The sequence below is a fragment of the Coturnix japonica genome, chromosome 2 (genome assembly GCF_001577835.2).
Source record: "Coturnix japonica isolate 7356 chromosome 2, Coturnix japonica 2.1, whole genome shotgun sequence".
Lineage (NCBI taxonomy): Eukaryota > Metazoa > Chordata > Aves > Galliformes > Phasianidae > Coturnix > Coturnix japonica.
In genome coordinates this window covers 24,181,443-24,194,309 of record NC_029517.1, presented here as the reverse complement: position 1 = coordinate 24,194,309, position 12,867 = coordinate 24,181,443, and the positions used below count along the sequence as shown (strand labels likewise).

Below are 12,867 nucleotides of genomic sequence, written 5' to 3'. Positions count from 1 at the left end.
ATCAGAAAGGCCTCACGAAAGCAAACTTTGAGACAATAAAAGAAAACCAGTTCTGTCTTTCACAAGGCAACAGAGATTGGGCTACTGGTGAAGTTATTTTGGAAACGTGGTAAAAATTATCACTTTACTCTTACTATATGGGACATCTAAAGGAATAAGCTTCTGCTTAAGTATGGATATAAATGCCAGATAGGCTTAAATAGGTATCATGTATCTAAATTTATATATGGATGTTAAGAGAATTTAAATTGCCATAAATTTTGTTTTTTGTTTATATATATACATACATATGCTTATAAGTATATATATGTATATGTGCATGTTGAGTTTGGAACATTTATATACATGTTAAATTTATATGTAATATTAAATATATATTTAAATGTGTATATATTAATGTTACATATACGTAAATAAACATATACAAATCAAACAGTAAGATGAAAGAATCAGAAATCATTCATAAAATCATAGAATTTTTGAGTTAGAAGAAACCTTTAAAGGCCAACCAGTCCAACTCCCCTGCAATGAACATTGCAGCTAGATGTGGTTGCTCAGAACCTGTTCCAGTCTGACCTTGAATGTCTCAAAGGACTGGACATTCACGACCTCTCTGGGCAACCTGTACCCAGTACTTCTCCATCCTTATGGTAGAGAACTTCTTATATCCAGTATAAATCTGCCCTCCTTTTGTTTGAAATAATTTTCCCTTGTCCAGTCGCAATAGACACTGCTTAAGAGTCTGTCTTCTTTCATTTTGCTCCCTTTTAGGTATTGAAAGACTGCTGTCAGGCTCCCTGGAGCCTTCTATTCTCCAGGCTGAACAGCTCCAGCTCTTATCTTAAAGATAACTCTAGGAACTAGATTCTTATGTAAAGTTTGGCTTCTGCTGTATGCATGACATGCTTTTTTTTTTTTTTTTTCTTTCTTTCTTTCTTCTTTTTTTTGGCTCTGTTATAACTTGAGTCACTTTACCTGATCAAAGGCTGTTATTTTACCTGACCTGTGTCATTCAGACACTGCTGTTGCAGTTCAAAATAGCGCTTCATCTTTTGAGTGCTCCTCACCTCATTTCACCCATGTAGATTAAGTTTCTTTGTCATGGGGAAATAATGGTCCACTCACATAGCTGGATGCTAATAGGTGACTTCAATTCTCAATTAGAGCCATCAGGTTTGAAATTTCCTTCACTATTTCAGTACTAATGAGATAGGTGAGAAAAATCCTTGTTCTTTTTGTCTCCATCCTTTTGTTTCATTCAGTGAAAAATACATCAAAATAACTTGTCTTATATTAGTTATATAATCCTACATACTAACTTCCTCAGTTAGTTTGTAGGGTTACTCAGTTAGTCACTAGGGTTATTTTCAGATCCTATGGGTGCAACTTGTGAAAGTACCAAGGCTGCCACTAACATTTAATTGGAAATCTTTTTCTCTCATTTTTGAATATGCAAGTTTAATTGCGATTGGAGAAATCTGGCAATAATGTCTTTTGTCACCATAGAAAAGAACAATGGTGACAATTCAATAATTTTTTATTTTATTTTTTTTTTTCTGTCTTGAAAGTGTCACATCACCTTAAGCTTGGTTTGATCCCCCCAGTGAAGCTCTAATTTTAATGCTAATAGTTTAGAGAAGATTTTTTTCCATAGCACACAGACTGTGCTAAGTGCTTTGTGATCTGTATGCAGAAAATCCAATTATATGTGGTTGTGATGTTACCTATTGCACTTGCTTGAGTTTGGTTATTTGCTTTCTTCTTGTGAGAAAAAAGCTGCTGCAATGGAAGAGGACAGTTCTGTAACAGCAAAGGAGGAAGAAAAGGCAACACTTAGAAGAGGTTTTCTTGATGCAGATCAGCATTTCGCATCTAGTTATTAATGGTCAAGGCTAAATAGTGTCATGGTTTTAAATGGAATCATCTTTTTATTAATATGGTCTTAGAATTCATTTTGCTGCCTTCCTTTTTGTTTTGTAATTTGCTACAGAGTTGATTTCAACGATAGTAGTCTGTGCTTTTCAATGGGAAGATTTGTTGGTAGGAACAGGTTTTAAATTTGACCTCGTGTCAAAATGGAGTTAGATGCTTTAATCGGTTTCCTCAAGTTATATTCCTCTTGTTTATTGATCTGTTGAAGTCAGCATATAACACACACACTGTACTTTTGTCCAGCTAATTTGGAATCTTATGAAGTTAAAAAATCATTATAACCTACTTCTTACTACTTATTTTTTGTCAGTACTTCTGAATCCGTCAGTTTCTGGAAGCCATTAAAAATACTGGCTGATGGGTGAAAAAGAAATAAAGAGCAGCCTTACTTAATTTGCTTATTAATTTGTATTAATTAGTTAACTTGAGAACTGATAACAGTGTTTCAGTGATTTATGTCTTCAAAAAGAAGACCACTGTTTCCCTCCTTGAAAATGGAAATTGGCTTGTCAAACGTTTAGATGAAGAATGATCAATCAATAGGATTTTAATAAGGAGAAGGTTTAAAATTGACTGAGGGTGGCTTTTGTTTAAAGGTGATTTGGTATGTGCAAATTACTAAGCTATCCCAGGAGAGGATTTTCAAAAGCAATAATGGGCACTGATTTTCTTTGTTTATTCCATTCTCTGTCTTTCTGTTCTCCTTGCCAGGGATTTCAGTACTCACTGTTGTCTTTGAAATTTTCCTGCCTGTGTTTCAAGTACTGTGTATATTCTACTCATTTGTTTTTACATATCATTACTATCATTTTTAACTGTTATTTTTTTTCTTTACCAGTGAGCAAATTGTCTGGATAAGCTTATTTATTTTCAAGATAAGCACAGGTTCAACATAGGGGCTAGCTGTTCCCAGTGACCTTAAAAATCTTGAAAAGGATATGCACACACTGGAGTAAGAGAGCTGACTTGGAAAGCCCCATTGACGTCCTGTGTTCCTGTGTGAAAATTTAGCGCAAATGGGCATGTTGATAGAGAGCTGATTTTATTTATTTTTCTCCATTAGTGAAGTCTGTAATAGACTGTTCTTGAACTTACATAACTAAAGCTAGATTTAAAAAATGCTTCATTCTTTTTGAAGTAATAATTACATGGGTGAGCAAACCATAGATGTGTGTCAAATATGTTAAAAGGCTGAAGAGTAAATAGTATATGCATAGAAATTCTGATTGTTGCTACTTCCTCCATTAGGTTTCTTGTTCTAATTCCAGTCTGTTTTCTTAGTTCTTCCTGTCATTTGCTCATTACCAAGCTTTGAATTTTAGTGGCCTAGATACTAACTTTATGTTTTATGCTCACTTTTGTACCCAATTTTAAGTTTTTTTCCTCTCAGCAACATCTAAAGAATCTCATGCTGTTACCCCAGTTTCAAAAGGATTTCTAACCAAGTGCAAACTTCTTTTCAGAGGTCATGATAAGGACAGTGATCACTTCTATCAAAAGCAAAGTGCAAGCTTATCTCCAAACTGCAGGTTGCAAAAAAAAAGTTTTTAGATGACAAATTTCACCAATTTCCTCATGAAAATATTTCTATTAGCACAAGAAAGGAACTACCATTTCCCTTATTCATTAAAAAGAATGGGACAAGTAATTTTTATGCTTTTTCTAATTCCTATCTTTGTCTTTATAGGTTAATGTTACTCTGAAACTGAGAATTTGACAGTCTTAAACTTAGAAATGTATTTGAGAGAGAAATGCATTTGCATGATTCACATGTCACTACAAAACCTAACCATAAGTAGTATTGTGCTTTATGAATTTTGTGTTTAAGTTACTTGTAGGTGTGGTCTCTTCAAGAGAAAATCTAAGTGCAAGAGCTTACTCCATCACATTCTGATTCTACAATCAATGCAAATTCCTTTACTATCAAATGTACTATCTACAATCAAATGCATGCTTCCTTTACTACTGATCAGCAAGCTTCATCTTGCAGTCGTAGCAGCAGATGCAACTAAAGAGATCTCTGAAATGATGAGAAAAGGTTCAGAGCTTGATTTCTTGATAGAGATGACACTTCCAAAGAAGGAACTTCAGAGGTGCTTTTGCATCCATTTCTGATACTTGCAAAAGTTCAGCTTCATACAGTCTGCTGCTGGAGCCAGTGCAATCTGCAAAGAAAGTACAGTATTCATTCAGAATGTAGAGGAAGTGTGTAACTAGTCAATTTGGTGTGACCTTCTGCCATTCTCCAGTCTTATCTACTAGCAAGCAGTTCTTCAAATACCTCCTTGCAGTACTTTAATGTGTGCCTTCTTATAAAGAATGCTTTTATACATGAATGTTCCAGGCCAGGGGTATTGTTTGTTCCCTACCAAAGGGAAGTTAGTTAAAAATAATTTTGGCTCCAAAACTGAGAAAACTGCTCAAAACCAGCAGTACATAAGTAGATAAATCATTTAAGTAATATCTAAATTGTATCTTCTTGCATCTGAAGAAAATGCCTTAGAAATGAAAGACTGGATAGGCAAACTTTCACCGACATACTAGGCTTCAACAAGCTTTTAAAGCAGTGAACAAACAATGTGAAATAAAAGAGAAATCTATCCAAGAATCACTTATTTTCCTTAATAAAAAGTAGGAATTTGTCAAATTAGAGCTAGATCATAGAATCATAGGGTGGCTTGTGTCAGAAAGGACCCATAAGATCACCTAGTTCCAACCCCCAGCTATAAGCAGGGACACCTCTCACTAGATCAGGTTGCTCAAAGTTCATCCAGCTTGGCCTTGAATGCTTTCAGGATGGAAACATCCATAACTTCTCTGGGCAACCTGTTCTGGTGTCTCACCACCCTCACAGTAAATAATTTTTTCCTAATATCTGGTCTAAATCTACTCTCTTCTGGTTTAAAACCATTCCCTGTTGCTATACGCCCTTCTAAAAAGTCCCTCCCCAGTTTTCCTGTAGGCCCCCTTGAGGTACTGCAAGGCTGCTGCAAGGTCCTCCTGGAGCTTGTGCATTTATGCATGAAGAATCCTCATCCATGTTCTAAAAATAAGTTTTTCTCGTAGAGGAGATTTTGCAGTAATTATTTAGAAATGTCGAAATGTTTTATTATTTTTAATGATTTCTTAAGCATAATTCTTTCTTACCTCTGCAAAACCTACATATATATCTTAAAAATTTCCTGATTTGTCCTGAAAATTCATTCTTCAAAAGAAAAATTTTAAAATACATTGTGGTACTACTGATGTTTTCCAAAACAGCTTATCTGTCAAAAACTAAACACTGTGTGACTTGTATGAAAGAGGCAAAAAGTTGCTAATCTCTCTCTCTCTCTCTTTAATTACAAATTTGAAATAAAGATATTTAATAATATAATTCCTTGAAAAGATAACATCAAGGTTTGTTACCTGCTGTGTTAGAATGAGAAATCCCTAAGTAGTATATCATGACATGGTCAAGTGTGACACCTAGAGGCTATATGTTTAGGTTCCCTAAAGAACAATTTTTTCAGCTGCAGGTTTTTCTACAAGACATTTCATTTTGGAATTCAGGAATGAATCTGCCAGGTTTTGAGAGACAAAGTATGTTTTGATATATTCAAAGGTTGTTCACATGTATCGTATTTCTTGTATCTTCTCTAATTAGGCTCTCTAGCTTTCATATAAAGAAAAATAATAGACCACTACTGATTCTACTGAGAAGTGCTCAAAACTCCACAGCCTGAAGGGACCCTGTACAATATATTCTGGTCTGGATTTCTCTTGAAGGTCTTATCTCAAGAGAATCATTTAAACACACTTCCATCTGTAGTAAAATTTCTACAAGCAAGTCAGTCGGGGTCTTAAAAAATGCAGATCTAGAAGCTTTAGTGAGTGACTTTATGCAGGTGAACAGAGAGAAAACAAACTCGTTTGAGCTGTTACTTGGGTTGTTTAGATGTTTGAAATAAGCATATAAGTCAACATGCCACACATCTGTCTTCTCTAAAAGGCAGATGTGTGACCACTACAGTGCACTGTATGAGTTTACAGTAGATACATCCAAGGGCTCACTGCATCCTTACAGTGGATGCATGCAAGAGTGTCCTAATATCATGACTGAATCAGGTCAAAGGATGCATGCAAGAGTGTTCTAATATCATGACTGAATCAGGTCAACAGGTTAAAAATACAGAACTGTTTTCAGAAATGGGAATCCTTTGGTTACTGTCTGTAAGAAACTCATTAATATCATACTGTGAGGTGTGGGAACTACTAGCCTATTGAGGAAAGGGATTGTCCAAATCTGCTCTGCAGTAGCATGGCTTAAGTTTGAGCACTGTGTGCTATTTTGGGTCTTACAATATAAGAAAGGCAGAAAACTATTGGAGAGCATCCAAGGGTGGTCAACAAAGATGGGTATGTGTCTAGGTGTTAAGATGCATGAGGAGAAGCTGAGATCCCTTGATTTATTCAACCCGGAGAAAATTGAGGGGAGTTCTCATGAGGACGTGTAGGCATGATGGGAGTGTACAGGAGAAGCTCTGATATCTGCTCTCTGGTGACAGTGATATGACTCAAGGGAACGACATGGAATTGGATATTAGGTGAATGTGCTTCAATAGGAGATCGGTTGGGCCCTGGAACAGGCTTCCATTGGCAATGATCACAGCACCAAGCCTTTGGGAGTTCAAGAAGCTTTTGTATAGTGCTCTCACTCATATATACGATTTGAATTTTGGGTGGTTCTGTGTGGAACCAGCAGTTGGATTTGATCATCCTTATGTGTCCCTTCCAACACTAAATATTCTATTTATTCTAACCCTTTCTAGAGAGGTAATAAGCTTACTTATCTTTGGCAACACTTGTTCTTTTCATAGCTATGTGAAAGGAGAAAGTTGTCTTTGATGCAAATTTCAATAACCAGAGTTCAGATTAGGCAAAGTTTAAATATCCTTCATAGGAAATGAAACAATTTTCATTCTTTAGAATCTAGTTGAATTTTCTGATATTTGAGTAGTCACACAGCACAGACAATTTAGAAAGGAAAATGGAAGAGTTTGTAAAATATCTTCTATACATCTAGAACAGACTGAAGCTTTAATGAAGTTGCTGGCTTATGCAGGGCCTACAAAGTTAAAGGTGGTCAAAAGAGATGCTGAACATGCATCTTATTGAGTACTGCTGAGTCTAGAGGCTGATGTGCCATATGTATGTTGTAGTCTTTTAATGCTTTTTAATTAATTTATTTTTTTATGTTTAGAAATACAGTGTCTTCAGCACAGAACATAAGATGATCTTGAAGCTCTGAATCATAGCATTTTGCAAACAGCAATAGGTTTATGAAATGGGACTGCCTGTTAGTACAGGAATATACTAATACTAGCAGGGAGATTCTGTTTGGCAGGCAACTTTTCAGACATGGTGTCTGTACGATCGGTATTTTGATCTCATTTCTCTTTTCACTAAATATACGGTATGTTTACTTTTTTGTTATCCCCTGTTTAATGCTAGAAAACAAGAACAAAATAATGCTAATATTTTATGACTACTTTGTTTTCATGAGTGCTGTTGAGATCACTCATATTTCCCTAGAAAGTCAAAAAGTGCTAACTTCTAGTTCACTTATGTCAGTTTACTGACTCCTCAAATAAATGAACGTATGTGAATATGAGTCTACCGAGATTCATTTGTTGATGCTGTAAGGTACAGCAGTTACTGATTCAGAGATTAATGATGATTGTAGTTTATTTCTATGCTTTGTCAGAGGTTTCTTTTCAGCAGTACATAAATTTGTATTTGGGAATGTCTGTAAACTGCAAACGATTGATTATTTATGATCATTAGATCATAATTAGATATGGGATGTCATTGTGGACTTGAAATTGTGGTTGCATTGGGGGAAGACCCTTGCCCACTATAGCAGATAGGTCAGAATATATTGGGCACACTGACATGGAAAAGGCTACCAGCAACTCTCTCATGCTAGTACATTTGAAGCTTAAAATCTGTATTATACAGTCTTCTGTGTCTGAAACCTAATTCCTGAAGATAGGTTAGGGTGTCTTCAGGCATTTGCCTACTCTCCTCTTGCTTGTGCTTTACTGCTCTGATTAACAGATGAGTGCTTGGACTGCAAAAATGACATAGCTCAGAGCTGAGTGTTTACCAAAGACAGCTCTTCAAGAATCCTTACTGCTTTTTTAGACAAACAATTACATCTACATAATATTTTCAGTTTTGCCTCCTTTCTTTCTCTGTGACATATTTCTTAAGCGCATCATAGTTACCAATGAAGATGAAATTAGTTTTCTGTACTTTATTGATATTTGTCAGAAAAAAAACAATACTGCCATAAAGAATAGTGTGCAAATATGAGTTTTCATAGTCTTTAATTTATTGAAAATTTTTGAAGTATGTGCTTTTATTGCATAAATGAAAGAAAATGTTTGAATGTTTGTGTATGTGTATTCACCCTTGCATGATACTGCTTTGTTCTGCTGTCAAAAAACACTTTGATTCATTGTGCCAACTATATGGATGATCTGTTTCCTGATGATGTTTCCAGATGATCTGACTCATTGTATGAAACATTTTTAGAGGTTTTCTTTAGACGTTCATAAAAATTCTGCTGTCTGTCTGCTCAGTATGCAGTGCCTATGCCCCTAGTCACCCCATAGAATATATATTTTTCCTCCTGGTGTACATCTCCAGCTAAAAAGCCAACATCTCTAATCTTATTTTTTCAAAGTATCACATGTGTAATATATATTTTAGTTTAACTGAATAATTCAGTAAAGTTGCCACAAATTTCCTGGTGGTCATAAAACTTTTTTAAGCCCTTAAATATGTTGCCATATTTTTCAGAAATTATGAAGTTTGCATTATCTTCATTAGATTGAATATTTGAATACATTCAATGTGGCATAAAAAGCAATGTGCATGTGAATAACTTAACCTTGCATTTACCTGTGGAATTGCTGTAATTCTATAAACTCAGAGGACACTGTTTTGACAGTATTTTGTCTTGCTCAACAAAACACAGGATGAAGTGGTTTCCATGCTTCCTAAATTGAACACAGTATGATGTATCAGGAGCAATTAAAATCTGTTTCCAGAAGTGCTTTAGCTGAGGTTGCAAGTTCTGCATCAGGATGCTATAAATTTGTTAAGATCATGGCTTTCTATGTATCCCTTATCAACCTATAATCTCCTGATTGTTGCCTGTTTTTCAACAGCTGAGGAACAGTAATCCACACTTGCTTATCTCTCTTAATCACAGCCTCACAGTGCTAGAGCTCCCTGAGCCTTTAATTCCCTCTTAGAGGCGTAACAGAGTGGAAAGTAAACAAAGACGAATTTGCAACCTTCAACATTGCTAATTTGCTCTGATGTCAGAATATTTAAACAGGCAAAGACTTGGGAATTATTTGATCATGGCTGATTTTAATCAAATGCATGTGAAAAGGCTGAGTCTGAGAAGGTTGTGCAAAATGACAGGCATCCCAAGAGAGGTTCACTGAAGGTTTCTTCTTTAAACAACAATAGCCCCATCCTTTTAAAACTCTGGATCATGTGCTCCTGCAGTGTGTTTTTGTGGCTGCTTGCATTTTGAATGGAACTTTTTGGATATGGTAACAGTTTCCTTAAAAATTTCTCATTTGCTTTGCAGTTTATAGATGTCTGAAACCTGATCTTTAGGCTTGTTACTGCATCTGTTTGCTGGGCAATGGGTGGAAAAGATAAGAATGCCTATTTTAAAAGCTTTGTCTCTCTCCACATTTTTGCATCATCATGACAGCCTAATGTATCCTGAATACTTTCATGTGTAAAACTCGGTGTGTGTTTTAGAAATGATTGATAACTTGATCTTCAAATTACTTTAAATTACACAGTTGACATTTATGCATGTATATATGTGTACATACTTAACTGGATAGGAAAGAATGTTATTTTGCATTATATGTTACATGCAGACCTCATCTACTACAGGGATGATGTGCTTACACATCCACACAGTGTAGAGAGGTGCATGTTATTACCTGAAACAGATTTGACAAATATGCAAATAAAGTTGTGGGCTGTTCTTTTGTTATTCCTTTCATTTCCCTCTGTGGGGACTTGAATGTCTATTTAACGCATGAGTAATCACTTATTTATTGTTGTTTACAAAATGGTTAACACCGCACGTATGTTGCTTTCAGTACAAGTGTACTAGGCTTTCCTAATTAATATAATGTTACACCAGTTCTATCTGTTCTGGTTGCACAACTTGTGTTTCTGAAGCATGCCTGATGATGATTTCTTTTCTTCTTAGCGCGTGCCATTTGGGCTATTCCAGGGAGAGATGCCTGGGAAGCCAGGCTTTCGCAGCCACTCTCTGTGTTGAGATTACAGCACTGGGTTATTTGTGTTCCTCCTCATCCCTGTTTCTCTCTGTCTCGCTCTCTCCAGCTGGTGTAAATGACTGCTGCCGCCTCCCAGCGCAAGATAACCTGCTCAGTCAGCTGGAGCCCCCTGCGGACAGCTGCCTCTCTTTTAGCTGATGGAAAACTGCTACTAACCGCTGAATGGAAGAGAGTGGAGCAGCAACCATACTAGCAGCAGCCGCTGTAGCGAGAGCAAGCAAGGACTCTATTGTTCCCGAGCGTTAAACAGTTTTTCCTTTGCAACTGACATGCACAAAAGCAAGAGTGAGGCTTCCAGTCTGCTTCTCCCTGCGAAAAAATTTTGAAGAAGGGAATATTATTCGGAGGAGGTTTCGCAGTTGGGCTGTGGGCTTTGGACGCGGGCTGCTGGAGGCATGGGGCTGAGTGAGGGGAGCACTGCTTTCCTCTGTGGGCCAGGGCTCTCCACCTCACCAGCCTGCTGCGTGGGAGTGCTGGTGGTCCTGCTGCTGGGGAACTGGGGCGCTTGGGCACAGAGCGAATTCCAAACTTCGTCCGTTTATCTGTGGAAGACTGGTAAGTAAGGATGCTGTGCAAGCATAGTTGCAGCATGTTTAGTTTCTGTTGTAAGCAGTAACCTTTTTGTGTGCTTTGTGTACGGGGAGAGAGAAAGTTAAATATGTTAGTAATTTTTATGTGCAGGATTCTGGGAAAACAAATTGGGTCGCTTACCAGGGTTCCACCAGCCAAACAAATATGGCAATTAAAAAACCCCACACTTACGACCCTGTCAAGTGTTTTCTGGGTCTGTTGAGGTTTTTGATTTTATTTAGTAGTTCTGTGTTGTATGTAAATATCAAAGGTCAGGGCTCTAGTGCCTGCTCACAATGGATAGGACCATTTGTTACAGTTGGAGTCAGCAGTGTTAACGGTGCTCTAAAAATATTGGCATTTCACAAAGAAGGATGTAACGCAGCGTGTCTAATCTTTATGCTGTGTGCTGACATGTAATATATTCAGCGTGGTAATTGACGGGGAGTTGGGTTTGTTAAATTTAGGTTTGTTGCACAGTATATAGGACACGTGAAAGCTAATGATGGATTAGGTGAAATAATCCAACTGATGCCAGATCTCATAACTAAAGAGCCAAAGACAAACAGGCTATGTGGATTCAGCACCATGCTAGACTGACAATTTCCTTTACTTCAGTGCTAATGAATTACATGTATGTTTTAAAAATTGCAGTTGTAATGCTGCTTCAACCTTAACTTTGCTTTAAAAATTAATAAAGTCTGTCTTGTGTCTATCAGTGTATTAAACTAATTCAGAATCTTAACATGGTGGAATATATGCATTTTAGTTCCCCAGTATTGTGTTAGTTCCTGTGTAACATTCCAAATCTCCTTTAGGAAATGGAAAACATTCAAGATGGTTAGTATTTCACATTGGCTTGGCAGTTGGCTTTTTTCCCTGTATGCTGACAGCAATAAGCCAATCCCAAAAGCAGACATTTGTTTTAAATTTGCTTTTCTATTAATTAATAATAAGATAGTAAAGGAGTCCAAATTTCTTTGAAAAACAACTTTGAGAAGATGTTCTCTTTCCTGGATGGAGCCTTCTGCCACAAAAACAGATCAATTCACAATCACAGCAATATCCTGAATATTTTAAGAGGCTCTATCCATACAGCAGCTCAAGCAAAGGATTAAAAGGGAATTCATTTAAACAAGAAGACAGGCTTTCCAATAATGCTAGAAAGAGAAATTTGAGGAAGGGAGAATCCTTTGCAACTTTCACTTCCTTCTGAAAGATGAGTAGCACAGTCATACTGATGAACATTTTTTTTTTCCTTCTCTTTTTCTTGAACCATTGTAAAATTCCAAACATAGTTTGTTTCCATTGCAGACTTTTTAAATACTTGATATGCACTTAAAAAAGAGAAAATAGATGCACAAGTTTATAGGAAAATGTAGTAATAACAGTAGCGCTTTGCATTTAAGCAAGTTATTGGGCATTTGGAGAATAAACTTCAGAATGTTATTGTCTCCATTGAGTAGATTGTATTTAAAGATGCTAATAGTAAGACAGTTTGAGTATGATAACTATAGTTAACCAGTAGTTATGAAAATGAGCTCCCAGTCTGCTATGGAGTTGCTATGTTTACTTTGCTTATAGCACGTGTGCTCTGAAGTCAGTGAAACCAGGAGAAAACTTGATTTTTTTGTTTCCTCCAAGACCTTTTGTTTAGAAGTATGATATAATTACTTTGTCTAGTGAACAGCTAGTTTGTCCTTTTAAACACTCCTTTCTGTGACCTCCCTGCTCTGTTTATTCCATAATAAGGAATAGTATAAGCATGTTCACTGTATATTTTTTAATATCTTAACATCAGTGATTTGACAATAATGTTATGAAAAACAAGTCAGGGTGGTTCTTTTGTAACAGTAAATGACAAGACGGAGTGAATAAGGTAGTGCATTAGCAGCCTAATTAAAGCTTTGCACTCCTTTTCTTAGCTATTCCTTTGTGTCAAAAAAAGAAAAAAAAAAAACAAACAACCAAGAAAAAT

At 36.4% G+C, this 12,867-nt stretch overlaps 1 protein-coding gene across 9 annotated transcripts in view; it reads left to right on the top strand.

Moving 5' to 3' along the window:
* THSD7A (thrombospondin type 1 domain containing 7A) overlaps window positions 1-12,867 on the top strand; it is a 258,813-nt gene that overhangs the window by 61,402 nt on the left and 184,544 nt on the right. For 8 of the 9 annotated variants that reach the window (XM_015853613.2, XM_015853618.2, XM_015853619.2 and 5 more), the window contains one exon: window positions 10,366-10,874. In XM_015853613.2, the coding sequence (XP_015709099.1) occupies window positions 10,715-10,874 (160 nt within the window). In that variant the 5' untranslated portion in view covers window positions 10,366-10,714. Of the gene's footprint in view, window positions 1-9,524; window positions 9,546-10,365; window positions 10,875-12,867 lie in introns of those variants that run through there. The other variant, XM_032443163.1, reaches the window with a different exon arrangement.